Raw genomic sequence first — 15,755 nt, forward strand, 5'->3', positions numbered from 1 at the left:
GAATAAGGGAGAGACCTGAACCTCCTTCTAATTACACCAGTGACGCAGGACGGGGAGGCAGACTGAGAGAAGGAGGGAGGATTACACGGAACGTCCATTTGCTAGAAGAGGATCACAGCTCCCCTGTGCGTGCGTGCGCATGTGTGTGTGTGTGTGTGTGTGTGTACGTGTGTGTTTGTGTATAGCCGTCTACCCTGGTGCAGTGTCACTGCAGCACTCACTAATTCATTCAATCTCCTTATTTGTTGGTGCGAGAGTGTGTAGAAGAAGAAGACAGGAAAGAGAGGGCTGGAGGGTAATTACTGGCACTTCCTGCTGCTCTCTAATTGGCCATCTGCTTTGCCATGGGGCGGGCCCACAGCCATCTTACATCAGCTGAGGAGGATGGAGACGACCTGACACTGACACACACACACCTGTCCACCACAAATGCATAAATTTAACAAGCTGACTCCACACGTGAGGGTCCACTTCAGTCTCTGAATCTGTTTCGGGATTTTTCACAAGGCACCTCAATATTCATGACATGACAGTATTTCGGGAAGTTTTCAGAGGATGTTAATGAAGATGGCTCTATACCACACTTTTTATAAAAACATAATTTTTTAATATACTGGTTACTCTGTTTTGCCCCTTTATTATCTACTGAACGATGTGGAAAACGGTTCAAATGCGATTTATAATTTTCATATAATTAGTCAGTATCGTAATAGTCTAGTATAGTATAGTATTTAAGCTGTATCATTATATTAAAAACAACCCTATTCAATATTTTCTCGTATAAATAATATAAATGTTACCACCCAAAATGTTTGTAATGCAACTGGCTAATTGGAAGAATAGTCCAACCCACTTATCTGGCAGCAAAATATGCTAAATGTGTCGGTATTTACCTGCCTCTTCATCTGGTAAAAAGTGTAATCACAACCATCATTTTCGCAGTGTGATGTAAATGCACACGCAGCTGCCATTACGGTCACCGTGGTAACCACTACACACCAAAAAGCACTCCGTCAGCTGTCCTCTCGAGTTACTTTTTGATCAATGGCAGGAAACGTGCTGCCTGATAATCAGACTGAATTTTGTTTCACTTCATTATTCAGCCTGTGTTCATTCATATCAGGCCAATTTCTGTTTCTGCCATTTTCAGTTTAGACAGACGCTGCTGTAGCGGTGGCTAGGAGCCGTTCATTTAACAATTTTCAAGAAACATGCTTGTTTAAAAAGGTAACTGCTGCTCAAAGTCTGCTAGACGTCTGCCCCAAAGCATATTCAAATAATCCAGCAGAGGAGCGAGGAAACAACGACTTCAGGCGATGTGGGCACAGAGTCTTAGCTTCGCACCACTTTGTCACACACACTGACTGTCAGATAGTGTATCGATAATCCTATCGCAAGAGGAGGCAATACAATACATTAGCGTATCGATATTTTGTCCCAGCCTTTAAACTAACCAGCAATCACCTGCAACTATCAGACACACTGTTTCTCTGCTGGAAACACAAGTCCCTAAAGGCACATTTCATTATGGGAACCTGTTGTAGTTTGGCTAGCAGCTGAACTAAAAGAAGCTCTCCTGGTGTGTGTTTACTTAGCCATAACCCTGCTGTTAGTTGCGGTTAACATTACTGTTTGTCAAACTAAATATCTTGTTAAGCACTTATCGGCTGATGTGTTGCATTTACTGCTGCTGCAGAGGCATAGATCTTGTTAATGTCTGACATATTTTTCCGCCGACGTTTAAAAGGGTTGCTAATTTTATCAGCAGCTACAGAATGTGCAAGAGGCTTGAACAGGACGAGATTCAGCCGCTGTTTTGCTCTTTACACTTGTCGTGGCAGCTGACATCCGAAGCAGGCCTCAGAGTCTTGCCTATTTCTTAAAAGGTTCAGATACAAGCTAATTTTGAGACCGAAAGTAGTAGTAGTTGCTCTTGAAGAGCTATTCTCATCAATGCTTATTTCTATTCTTGCAGCCATGTTCCTTTCACCGTTTATCATGGATGTATCTAGGTAGCTGTCTACAAAGACGAGGTCCCCATTCTTTAATCCCGCCTTCAAGCTGTGATAGGTCGACTGCTTCTTCAGCTGGGGAAGAAAATGGCCATCAATGAGCTCTATACCAGACTTGTTCAAATCGCTGAACAAATTGAAGATGTGGGCGGTGATTCAGAGGTCTGTGACCAACTGACAGTCAGGGGGGGGACTGCAGAGTCCGGGTGGGTTGCCATTAATAATAATGAGAGGCTTTGGCTACCGGAAGTCAGCGAGGAACTAACGGGACTGAACTGGAAATTTGGGACACTGTTGAAAAGGAATTAATAATAGTGAAGTAACACATTTAAGAGAATCATACAGCCACAAGACAGTGACTGCAGACGCTGAAATGTACGCTTTTACGGTGGTGCATTACATTTAGGGATCGACTGATATGGATTTTTCAGGGCCGATAGAGATAAAGATTATTAGTAATGAAGGAGACCGATATCTGATAGCGATACACATTTGGAGTAAAAATACAATAACCAATTGTACAATATATCCAAGGTCTGTACTTAAGTACAGTTTTGAGGTACTTTACCAAAGTATTTCCATTTTCTGCTACTTAATACTGCAAATTCACAACATTTATTGATAACTTCAGTTACTTTGCAGGTTCAGATTATTAAGTGTTGATGGACTATCACGTAATGTTTCTTCTGGCAATGCGATTGGGAGCGCTGGGTTGCAACGTCATGGTAACAGAGGGCTTACTACACAGCTGACAATGCATAGGGTGGTAAAAGCACAACACGCACCAGCTACATTCAGCGTGCGGCAGATCCGCTGCAACAAATTGACTTATCTGGCTCGCTTATGAGAGATTCTGTCTGATAAAGCTGAGGGTAGCAGAGAGAGCACCCAGAAAAAGCTTCTCCTGCATTTTCTTGGTTACCAGGGTGACAGGTAACAAGTCCCGCCCAATCTAATAAATGATTGGTCGCCTGAGAAAGAGTGACGGTGATGACCCCAGCGCTTTTCTGAAAAGTTGAACGATTTTCAGCTAAAAGCACTCGTACCGGCCACACAAAAAAGGAACAGCGCTCTGAGGAAGCAGCGATTTTTCTCTAAAAAAACAAAATGGTTATGTTGACACTGACACTAAACAATGTGATAGTGTTGTGGGCAGGACATTGAGTGACACCACATTGTGGTCACTACAAACAGAAGTAGGTTGTTGCATCAGAACCACAGTAGCACTTTAAGTTCATCAGAAACTCAAAAAACACCAATACTAAATAAGTAAAAATGCTATATGCCAATAACCATTTATGTATAATTAAAGTGGATAGTCTGAGACTCTCTTAAGCACAGTGTTGCAGCAGATATCCAGTTTTTATAGTTATCTCACTCATCAACAACAAAATGAAACGGCATTTATTTTTATCTTATGAAATCGCACCATTGCACCACTATCATCTCAAACTAGAGACCGACTGATCTCAGTTGGCCAACATTAGACCACAGATATATCAATAGCATTTTTGTTGTGGATATGTGCCAATATGAAAAACTCTTTTTTAGAGCTTATAACAGAAAAACATGCTTAGGATAATCAATATTTATCAAATTCCCAGAGAAGAGTTTATTGTTAAACTGTAAAGTATCCTGCCTCTGTTACTCATCTCTGCCAAGTGTTTCATAACCACATCTGAGGGATCATTGCAAAAAATAAGTGTATATATCGGCAGATATGTCGAACATTGCCATCGGCCCAAAAATCCGGTCAGGCTCTATCTAAAACTGAACTCTAAACCATCTACATCCAACACAGCTTTTCATTTTCTTCTTCAAGTTCAATTAATCACGAGGATTTTTGACACTTCAGGGGCTGTATCTTGTTCTTTGGCTCATTTATAAACTGAAACCACGACAAACCAGAGAGCGTTCAAAACCCTTTATTCTCTGTGCCGAGAATCAGTTGCATGTATTTCGTGTGTGTTCGTTACGTGTACCCTGCTGCCCACTCGCATCCACCCCCATACTGCCTGTAGGCTGGACTATCCCACAGCCAACCGCCTACATCCATCCCTGACATCCCGTCCACCCTCGCTTCCTTCCTTCCTTCCTTCGTTGGTTCGTTCCCTACCTTCCTTCCTTCCCTCCTCTCCTTCCCTGCCCCCCCCTCCTCCTCAGATTACTGCAGTGTTTACCAGAGCTTTGAGAGACTTACCCACCAGGCCACGCGTGAGGTCACACTCGCCCCATCAGGCTAAAAAAAACCCACCCAAATCCTACCAGGCAGGCTGCCTGCACACGCACTGGCTGCCTGTGTGTGTGAGCGTGTGGACGGTGTGTTTTTTTGTGTGCGTGTAGGTGCATCTTGCGTCAGCCGGGCGGCCTACCGCAATTCTTCTCTTAGCACAAAATCCTCTTGTTCCCTCCTTCGCTCACTCAATCGCGTCTCGCTCCCTTGTCTCATTTCACCTTACTTCCCCTGGTGTGGAGTGTCACTGATCTCCTTGCAAGACTATATTGTTTAAAATCTCCTCCTCCTTCTTTTCCTCCTTCTACTCTTCTACTGGCCAGCTTTCTTCTCCCCTGGCAAACACACACACACACATACACAGGCCTACATTGTGCTGCCTGCCTCTGCAAAGAGCCAACAGTTTTCTGCTGAGCCCTTACTTTTCCTCGGTGGGACATTAATACTAGGAGCGGCCCTGTGTGGACACTTGATGGCAGGGATAGAACAATAACGGTATTACAACACACTCACAGATGCCTCACAATGCAGACATGCTCTATTAGTGTTGCTCCCTGCTCTCTCGGTCTCTCTTTCTCACACACACACACACACACACACAACGCAAATGCCATCAGACTCAGACAACAACAGGGCAAACAGGGAGGCGCCTATGGAATCCGTGGGGTCTTAGTGGTTGATGAGATACATTTAGCATAAGTGGATTAGCCTCAATACAAACCAATCCCCCTTCATAGAACGACAAGAGAAAGGCAATGACGGAGAGAGGCCAGCGGAGAAAGAGAGGCACGGAGGTAATGAGAGAGAGTGCATGGAGGGAGAACAAAGGAAGCCAGGTGTGCGTGGATGTCAGGAAGGAGAGCAGGCCTAATTTGTCAGATACAAAAAGGAGAAAGCAATTAAGTATCTCAGTCCGGAGCCAAGGAGGAGGTTCTGACACACTGACACGAGCTCACGTCATCGTTACCACATGGCACGCCGCACCGGGCATGTGCACGTGGGTGTGGATCTATGCAGCGAGCAACGTGTGATATTTGAACACACCAAAGCAACAATTAACAACACGACACACAAGACGCATCCTTCATGTACTGCCCAGCTCTTATTGTTTTTATTTCAGTCCCAAACGTGCGTCCTTTTCATGAAGAGCATTCAAGAAATTTGGATCAATTCTTTGTACAGCGGTGGCCTAACGATACCACAGAGGACAGATAGAGTTATTCAATACAGTGTTTATACAGAGGGTCATTAAACCACCAAGAGGTTGCTGATAAGAACTCCCCACAGACATGGTGATTGAATAAAAGATTTCCTCCGCTATTGGACAATTTGGGACTTCTGTTTGTGTGCATGCTTTCCAATAAGGCTGGGGGATGTGAAGACATATACAGTGAGAGGGCAGATATTTTGCTGCACAATACCTGGGTATTTATCCCTTTAGTCTCTGGTACTTCGTGGAAATATTGAATGTATTAGATTTCTGCATCCACAGGATGAAGTACTATGATTCATCAAGTGCTTCCTTCACTGGATAAGCAGCAAATTTAAGTTGTTATTTATTTTATCTATGAACTGATTCTCTAAAGCATTTGGGGGTTGAACAATATGCAAAGAATGACTGATTATCATGACAGATTCATATTGCCATATGAGTCACAATTGTAGTGGGATTGGTCATTTTTGCATTTCACTTATTACTGAAGAACATCAGGGATGCATGATACATATTGCACCAGTAAATTACAGTATTGGAAAACTTATTATTGGCTATTTATCGATATCTGTGAAATTCAAACCGATAAAAATAGAGGCGACAACAATCAAGTCTACCAGTTTTACCACATTAAGTCTTATTAGAGATAAAGAATATTATAGATCATCAGTTATCAGTATCTGCTGAAACATTGTGCATCTCTAATATAAATGATGATGGTGTGGTTTTCGGTACATGTGCTCTTACAAAAAATTTGTGAGCATGAGCATCTGTGTAGCACCACAATGCTTCATCACAAGGTTTCTTGTGACACAGTTTAGCTTTATCAAAAAAACTGCAGCTCCTGCGATTTTGAAATTGCAATTTTGATAACTTTAAGAATAAATGTGCAGCCCTATCAATAATAATAACTATCACAATATAAAACAACGTGCGCCGTAATGCTCCGTGGTTCGATAAACGCCACAAATGGGGCAAATATGCACATATCAGCATCTGTGTGAGAGTGCGTGGTGTTACCATACCTCTTGCAGACAGCTTCTTAGTGTTGATGATTTTTGCAGCATATTCCTGTCCTGATGACTTCTTTACACACCTACGCACCACTGAAAAAGCTCCCCTAAGAAAAAAGCACATAAACAACCAAAAATCAGTTCCATTTCACATGCTCCCTCTCACACACACACACAGCGTGACATTTGAAACTGCATCACTTCTGTGACAGTGGTTTGTTTTTGTGTACGCCAACATCCTTGGTCTCTGTCTCCAACACACACACACACACACACACACACACACACACACACACACACACACACACACACACAAACACACACACACTTTAGTCATTACTATCACAGCTTTCGGTGTGTTACAACCTGAAAAAGGTGGGCAATATAACAAGCTTCTCAAGCGTGAGTGTCTGATATGAGCTCAGGTCTTGGATTATAAATGAATGGCCAAGTTCTAGTGCTAATCTATTGATAGGCACAACAATGCGACGCAACCTACAGCCCCCTAAGGAAATTCAATTTGCAACAGCCAGCGCAAAGAATGGGCTGCATCTCGCGCAACAATGGGCGATGTTTGATACATTCACAGGGTAACAACACTGACTTATAAATCTGCTCGAGCAGGAAAGGAAGTGCACAACTCCTGCTCCGAGGAGTTTCATATTGACCTAGATGAACGCTCCATATTTTTCACCTGCGAGCCGCTATGGCGATGTTCAATTTGGAGCATCACAGAACAAGTAATTATGCATGATTTTCACAGAGCCTATATCACAGCCTGTACAATCTGCAGTATCTGGCCCTGTACAGGCCCCCATCCATGATATATGGAGGGCTGCCGCTGTCTGCTGCACTCTGCTCCCTCCACTCTCGCTCTGCTCTTAGTTTCAATTATTTACCAGCAAATGAGAGGTGACAGGTGACAGAAATACAAGTCAGTGCCCTGACGCTAATAACCTATGACGGAGCAAAATGCATTAACAGACAGGCTGCAGAGACACAAGATGAGGTGAGTGCTCGGTATGCCTAAGAATCGGGAGCAGTAAAGCGCAGAGCCACTATGGAGGATGTGTAGGTGTGTATATGTGCCCCAGTGCTCTGGCTGTGCAATCAGTGCCATCGATTACTGACAATTACTCGGCAGTGGAAATGGCAGCTGGAAATTAAGGCCGGTGTATCTTCATAGGGCCAGTGTCGCCCTGCTGCCGCTGGTTTGGGTACAGCAGCAGGGGAGGAGGGGGGGAGAAAGGCTTCATCGGCCAAGAACAACAGATGCTGCTGCTGCTGCTGCTGATGTTGATGGTGATGAAACAGAGGAGGTAGTGGCCCGTCATCAAAATACCGAGAAAACGCGTCACTGCCTCTTACACAGTAAAACAGCCGCTATAATCGTCAGTGCTTGACGATCTCCCCCCTCTCACCTCCGTTAATTTAACGCATTTATTGATAACTACGTTGCGCGATGATCGCGCCAGCTGCTGTGCGGGGGGGAAACGTGCGGGCATTTACACCGCAAAACGCAGCGCAGCCTGGACCGAATAACTTCCTCATTAAGTGATCCAGGGGTACGTAACGTTACTCAACACGGTTACACAAATCATCTGCAGCTGCTCGAGAGAGAGAGGAGGAGGAGGAGGAGGCGGGGGGGGGAGAGAGAGAAAAAAAAAAAGTGGTCGGCCTAGTTAGCTAGCGACCACAGCCTCTGGTCTATCGAGCCAGCGCGGAGCTGTCAGACCCGTGGGCCGGTGAAATGTCACAGGGCTACGTCTCCGGCGTCTCCCGGGGCCCCGCTGACGGGTCCAGCAGACCAGAAAATACCGGCTAGCAAACACGGAAGGGCTAACAGCTGTTACTGCGCCAACCTCTGTGCGGGCTATTCATCAAAGACGCAACGCTAGCGGGGCTAACTCGGGCTGGTTTATCAATAATCAGCACGGTGGCTAACTAGTCGGCTAGTAACCAAACGTCAGTGCGCTGTTCTCCGTTTGCTGCGGGAGCTGCTAGTTAAGCTAGCCCGATAGCAACGGTTATTTAGCCGGGACTGCACCACGACAGTTAACAGCCTCCGCTCAAACACACACACACACACACACACACACACACACGGGGCACATTATTACAGCACTCAACGTGATTAGTCTGTAAGCTATTTTGGCTAGCTATCGCCCTGCTAGCTGGCTAACCAGAAATAATGTGAGGCGAGGTTGCGGGGGTGGGGGACAAAAAAAAAAAAAAAGAAAAAACGACAAGACAAACACGATGCACACTGTAACGTTACGGCTGCTGCTTACTTCCCGAGCTCCTCGTACAGCTGGTACTCGTCGGTGAACCTGGTGGAAGTAACGGTGGTTGCCATGGTCGGTGGCGAGAGTGGGGAGCCCGAGCCTTGGGGTACGACGGTGGCTGGCTCTCGTACGGGGTCCGGGAGGAGGGTAGCCTAGCCTCCAATACTGGAGTACCTTTCTGACAGGCAGGCAAGGCTGAAGAGGATAGAGGCGAGTAGAGACGGAAAGGGAGGGGCTGGGTAGAAGAGGAGGAGGAGGAGTGATGATGATGGTGTGTGTGTGTGTGTGTGTGTGTGTGTGTGTGTAGTAAAGGGGAGGAATCCTCGCGAGAATAGGCTCGTGCAGCATGAGACCAGGGCCTCCAGTTCAATGAAGTCACTGAAAATGAGATGAGATTGAGCTGACTTCTCTGCCTTGTTTTTTTTTTTTTTTTTGGGGGGGGGGCTCAGTAAATCAACTTCTGAGGGACAGTGGATCATAATTGTGTGACGTTTTGTTGGAAGGCGCACACTCCCGCAGTGGTGCGTGTGACCGGCTGCAAACAACGGCGTTGACATCAGGTTCCTGTCTCCTCTCATATCTCTCAAGAAAAAAAAAATATTGCAGGGAGCATCACAGCTGCATTTTACTGCACTGGGTTGGGATACACCCAACCCTGGGTCACACCTCACTGCAGCAGAGAGGCAAACTGTGACCCACACACACACACACACAGACAGACATACACACATTGCATAAGTACATGCACATACAGACACACACTCCAGGAATCAATATTGATTAATGCAGGTCTTGCTCTCAACACAGAAGGCCTCTCTGAGCCACTGATTTTGCCTCTGCGTTCGTGTACGTGCATAAGAGAGACAGAGATGGGCAGAGCGAGTAGTGTGGCTGCTGTATCAGGTTTCCACCAACGTGCATGCACCTATGTTTTTTCCACAGTGTGTGAGGGCTGTTAGCTTGGCGGCGCTAAAAGATGGTGTCACACGGATCCAGAGTGCCTCACTAAATGTTTAATGTGGCATGAGTGGGAGGCCATCAGAGGACAGGCGGGTGGGGCTGGAGGGAGCCATAGAGCTCCTGAGTTAGAGGCCCTGCGTATATGTGAGTGTGTGTGTGTGTGTGTGCATGTGGCTGCCTGCTCAGCACTCCAGCTCGCGTAGACACTGTCAGAAAGATGGAGAGCGAAATTTCACTTGAAAATCTTTATGTGTGGTTGTCAGCGTGGGAACACAAAGCTGAAACACTGAGAAAGTTCAAATATTATGAGGCCGTATCTGCAAGTGCAGCCTGCTGAATCTGTGATGGAGGGCAGGAAAAGGAGGCCAGCATGTGTGTGTGTGAGCGTGCGTGTGTGTGTGTATGTGTGTTACGTGGAAGACAAATGAGCACTGCAACGTAGGCTACTAGCCCTCTCCTGCCCTCCTTTTCCTACGTGCTAACCCTGCTGCCTCTCCTCCTCTTCCTCCACCTCCTCAGCCTCCACAGAAGTTATATAATGGTGAACTCCTCAGCCTTTGTTATCTCACACCAACCACACACTACGCCTTGCCCGCTTCATGAGAGACAGAGGAGCAGAGGAGGGAAGAGGAGGGAGAGCACGGGAGGCCGAGAGAAGAGAAAGTAGGATGGTTTCAGCTGAAATCGGCAGTCGGCGAGGGAAAGAAAGAAAGAAAGAAAGAAAGTCTGTGTGCCATTTTCCATATTGTAGTATTATTACAGTCAGACATTTTCCCATCTTCCTCCCGAGCAGCCTGTTGGCCATTCTGCACTGAGCACTGAATGTGTTAGATTTAAGACTCCAGCCACCACCAGCCAGTGATGGAATGTAACTAAGTACATTTACTTGAGTACTGTACTTGAGTATTTACATTTTTCTGGCACTTAAAAGGTGCAGTATGTAAGAATTCCTGTTGATAGAAATAAAAAATACTTCCATTTCACTACATTTGGAGGCAAATATTGTACATTTAATACATTACATTTACTCAAAATTAGTTAGGGATATTAATATATTAAATGTGTCGTATTATTTTTGTGACAAAACACAAAATAAAAATTCAGATATGTCACAGAAAAAACATGTAGTAGTGTATTAGAGTTGGTAGTCACTCTGCAGATCGCATGCTGCATCAGAGCCAAAGTAGCACATATTTAAATCAGTTTATTTTTGTCTTTGCACGTGTTTGTTGGTTTGTGACCACGATAACACAAAAACTACTAAACGAATTTCCAAGAAACTTGCATAGAGGATGGGTTCTGGCCCAGAATAGACCCCATTAACTTATGGTGCGGATCTGGATAAAGGGACGGATCCAGGAATTTTTCTTCCTTTCTTTAACATTGCAAGATATGGCGATGAAAAAGATAAGTCATATTTAAGTGGCTGGTATCTATGAGTGAGTCCTCATAGAATAGAAATCTGGATCTAGTGGATGTATATATGTTTTATTTGATGTTGGATTAGGCTTGTTGGGCCTTGGCAGAGGTATGTGCTCTACTGAGTGCCATTTTAGTTTATGCAAAACTAGATAAAGTATCACTGATCCTCATAATTGAAAAAATGCTGAATATCAGATCCAATAATTGAGGGAAGGTCTCATTTTTCACTTCACGTTACAATCTGCTCACATATGGTCAATTAAAAAGTGATTAATACATGTAAATTGACACATATGATTACATTGGCTGGAAAGGGGGAACACATATCAACAGGGGAACAAATTCTGACACAACACCGGCGCTCTCCATCGAGGGAACGCCCGTCCGTTCACTCTTGTTTGTCCTCGGTTTCTATCACTCTTCCTCTTTTCCTTCTTTGCCTCCTCCATCAGTGGGAGTAGAGTTTCCACAGTTACTCCAGTTGCTCCACTGTTACCTGGAGATACCGACCGGGGAAAATGATGCCTCTTCCTGTCTCGGTTGCACAATGGCAGACTCGCTTCCTTTGTGCCATGATGCTTCATCTCGACAGGAAAAAATTAAGTGTTTCAATTTAAGAGCAAAGTTTATGGGAAGCCAATCTATGCGTGGATGGTGTCATTTTTTTCTACTGTGCAATCAGTATCTACCTCTGAATGACAAGCCAGAGCTAAAAAGCTGATTACCGGCAGTATGAATGCATTTATTGCCAGAAAACTACTTTTAATCCTCAAACACACTTAATATCCAATTCTTTTATTCAAGTATTTTTCGTATGGGTGCCTTTCACTTATACTCAAGTATGACTTTTGGATACTTTGTACAACACTGCCACCAGCTGACTCAGACGCTACAGTGACACGAGAAAGAAATCCAGCCCCTGCATGACAACCTCACTCCTGATTTTGCAGCAGAAATGTAACATGAAGGAGGCAGTTATCTACTCGATGTTGTCATCACTTGGTGTTCTTATGCCACCCTGCTGTGAAAAACACAATCAGCACTTTTGAAAAAAAAGGCAAGAGGATGTGGATGTTCTCCACACGCCCTCAGAGAAAACACTAATTAGCAAAAAAGCTGATGACTATGATGGTCACACAGTCTCTCCTGGTTCATCATTCTTGTCTTTCTGTACGGGGGCCAGCTGAAGCTTGCATCCATACACGCATGCGGGCTTACATGCCCTCTTGGAGCTAAATCAGTCCTGTGGTACGATCTGCACAGCCAAAATATCACACTGCAGTTTGTAGCAGACTCCCGTGGCTGACTGAAGCTCTGTTTGTATCCAGAATAGACCAATTTTGCAAAAAGAGCTTCAGTAGCTGCGTTACATTTAGTCATGACTTTTCCTTTTGTTGTGACTAATGAGGGTGGATATGCCATCTGTTACATCATCACAACTGAGAGAGTGGACGCAGCCAAGAGCTGAGTCATGACACTCCTGTTCTCCACCGCTTGGGAGAAATAATCTGACTGGGGGAAGTGAATGAGCAACACTCCTTCCTCCCTCAACAGATACCGTCGTGACGCCCCGGAGCAATCAGCTTCTGACCCCCGACTGCTCAGGAAGTCAGTCGTCGACGGTCGTGTTGGACAGCACCCGGGTGTCAGTGCGTGCAGCCTTTTGGGTGAAAAGCTGGGTGTTGCTGATGAAATGCCAGTGGGCTCAGTCAGCTCGGCCAAGATGAATAAGTAATGGTGCGTTTTTTGAACATCACAGCGATAATCAGAGGTGACACGCTCAGCTCCTGTTCTTGATGATTAAAGAGTTTTGTCATTTAAAGTTTGGAGTCTTACTCAACATAGTCATTAGAAAGTCATCATCTCTCTGTCATGCTCTGGTTGCACAGAGATGCTCCTGAATACTCCACGTGGAGTCTTAAGTCATTATATTTTATTATCATACTACTCCAGTTTACGGTTGCAGTGATATACCACTTTGAAGGTATACCATGGTATGAAAATTGACGATTATCATACCATATAGATTTACTTATTTAAGGAACTGAATTCTTATCTATTAGTGTAATTTAATAAATAATATTTCAAGGTTATATCAAGTTTCATGTCTGTCAGAATATAATATTCATTACATTATAATGAAGTGTCTTAAAACCAAAAAACGCCCTTTTTTAAATTCAGAATAATTCTGTACAGCAAGATACTCCAAATTAACTAAACTGCCACCTCAAATCTACCTAGAAATATTAATAATGAGACAAATTGAAACATCACATTTGAAGAAAAAAAACCAAAAACATCTGTCTTAAAGGAACAGTTCACCCAAAAATGAAAATCTAATCGTTATCTACTCACCCCATGGCAATGAAAAGTGAAGTAAAGTTTCATAGTCCACAAAACATTTCTGGAGCTTCACGGCAAATGATGAGGACTTGTTTTTAAAACATGCAGTCGAGCTTGCGCAAACGCTTTTTATCAGTTACAGTGAAGACTTCAGCTTTTTCAAATCACTTTGGGATCTTGGGGCTTCCAGAGACTCGGATGAACTGCACGGGGCTATTTCATAATTTTTTGGGTTGTTTTTTACATTTTAAAACAAGTCCCCATCTACTTCAGTTGTTTAGGAGAATGCATCACAGCTGTTTCGCTGTGAAGCTCCAGAAATATTTCCTGGACTACGAAACTTCATCTGACTCTGATCGACATGGGGTGAGTAGGAATAGATGTTCCTTTATATCAGTATATCAGTAGTTTTAGTACAGCACAGTGAAACGTCCTCATTTTAATCGTTTCCTGATCCAGTGTAAAAGAGTATTGAAATTAAATGATATAATGACAGTCCCCTTTGGTAAAGGTGATGCCAAATCATTAATAAGTAAGCCAGTGAGGGATTTGCGGCAGAAGAAGTGGGATGCAGATGAAAAGGGAAGACACTACTACACCATTCAGAAATCAATTAACATGAAGGATTTCAAAGGGAAGTGCAGAAGAGAGGAAGTGATAATTTCAATTGATTAAAATCAAGTCTTTCTTTAATGGCAAAGTGCGTGTCGGATAAGTGTGATGTTTGTAAGGTTGCTGAAAATGTTGTCATGAAATGTAGCAATTATGATATATGAACTAGGGCGGAGATGGAGTTTGGAAGGGATTTTAGGGATGAATGACAAAATGAGGATATGTTACAAGGCCCTCATTATTTTTCTGAAAGATAAAGATTTAATTATAATATATAATATATATTTAAATATATACTGTACTAATGTACTATTATTATCAATCATTTACATGTAGAATGTAACCTGAGATACATGAAGCACTGAGGCTTCACACTCCGGTACAGTAGGTGGCGGTATGCACCTCTACACGTTGGTTTGCGATCCAGAGAAGAAGAAGAAGAAGAAACTGAAGCAGAAGAAGAAGAAAAAAGAAAAAGAAGAAGAAGAAGAGGAAGTTGTTGTTAGCTAGCTAGCTAGCTAGCTAGCTAACAAGTAGGAAATACAGCTTCGGATGCTCTTCCGCTGTCCTTTTTCTAGTAAAAAGTGGGAAATTTTCGACTTCCGAGATGTCTTGAATGCAGCTAAAGAATAAAGGTGAGAAGCAAGAGACACTGATGATATTTTTAAGCATGATTAGCAGTTTAACACTAACTAATATTTGTTTGCCAGTCGTTCTGTTGCTTTGTTATGATTAGTGTTCAGGTTCGGCTCTACGGGTATTAGAGCCAGGGATGAGGGGGAAATGAGAGGAGGAAGTTTTTTTTTTCATTATGCACTACAAGAAAAAAGTCGAAATGTTGAGAATAAAGTCGAAATGTCGAGAATAAAGTCAACTCTTCTGGTCCCTCAAATCCAGTTAGGGGAGCAACTGACAGCGATGCGAGCTGCCCGAGCATCCGGTTACTACATCTTTTCAATTTCAGCTTGCACGAATGCGGCCAGCTCTTCCATGCTTGTGTGGTTTTTAGGCACAATCTCTTGAAAGTCCTAATACTGACAACTACACTGTGTTGATGAGCTAAAAGAGAAATCATTTCTTTGTTACTAAAGCCAATTCTGAAGTACAGTTTCACCAGTTCATCTACACAAGGCATTTTGTTGAGGCAGTCACATGCGCTGTTTGATGTAGTCTCAAAAGGTCGACTTTAATCTGCAAATGTCTTTACATAAGTATGTAAAGACAAAACATTTTTTGATGAATTGTGATGCTTTTAATTTAACAGTAAATGAAACTTGACACAATATCCAAATAGTTTTTTCCACCAAAAACCTATATTTCCTCTAGAATAAAACTGTGTTACAGATGCAGAATTAACATTTCTGCATTAAAATGTGTAAAGACAACTAGACTGAGTTGTGTACTTACATTATCCAAAACGTTTCCAACTCTGTTCAAGGTACCAGTGCGTTTCATTTGATCGCCTGTCGCTATAACTTCAGCGAGAGTCAGAGAGTGAGGAAAGAAGTTGGCGAACAAGAGTAAACATCACATGAGTAGACTTTTAAAACATTGCCTCGTCTGTGAACATTTCTGTCTGAGTCATGTTGATAGATTTTCATTTGCAATGTGAGTTGTTTAACAATTAACTTATCTTTATCTTTCTTTAATTCCCCCGGGGGA

The 15,755-nt window shown here is 43.5% G+C and overlaps 1 protein-coding gene across 15 annotated transcripts in view; it reads right to left on the bottom strand.

Moving 5' to 3' along the window:
• Positions 1 to 9,018, bottom strand: part of LOC311250767 (calcium/calmodulin-dependent protein kinase type II subunit gamma-like) — a 41,019-nt gene extending 32,001 nt beyond the window's left edge. For 4 of the 15 annotated variants that reach the window (XM_084342785.1, XM_084342783.1, XM_084342793.1 and 1 more), the window contains exons 1-2: positions 8,763 to 9,013; positions 6,484 to 6,578 (exon numbers count right to left, since the gene is read on the bottom strand). In XM_084342785.1, coding sequence (XP_084198911.1) covers positions 6,484 to 6,578; positions 8,763 to 8,827 — 160 coding nt within the window. In that variant the 5' untranslated portion in view covers positions 8,828 to 9,013. Of the gene's footprint in view, positions 1 to 6,483; positions 6,579 to 8,762 lie in introns of all 15 variants that reach the window. The other 11 variants (XM_084342792.1, XM_084342788.1, XM_084342789.1 and 8 more) reach the window with 6 other exon arrangements.
• Positions 9,019 to 15,755: the final 6,737 nt, after the last annotated feature.

This window comes from Pagrus pagrus, assembly GCF_965226575.1.
Source record: "Pagrus pagrus genome assembly, chromosome: 21".
NCBI classification, from domain to species: Eukaryota; Metazoa; Chordata; class Actinopteri; order Spariformes; family Sparidae; genus Pagrus; species Pagrus pagrus.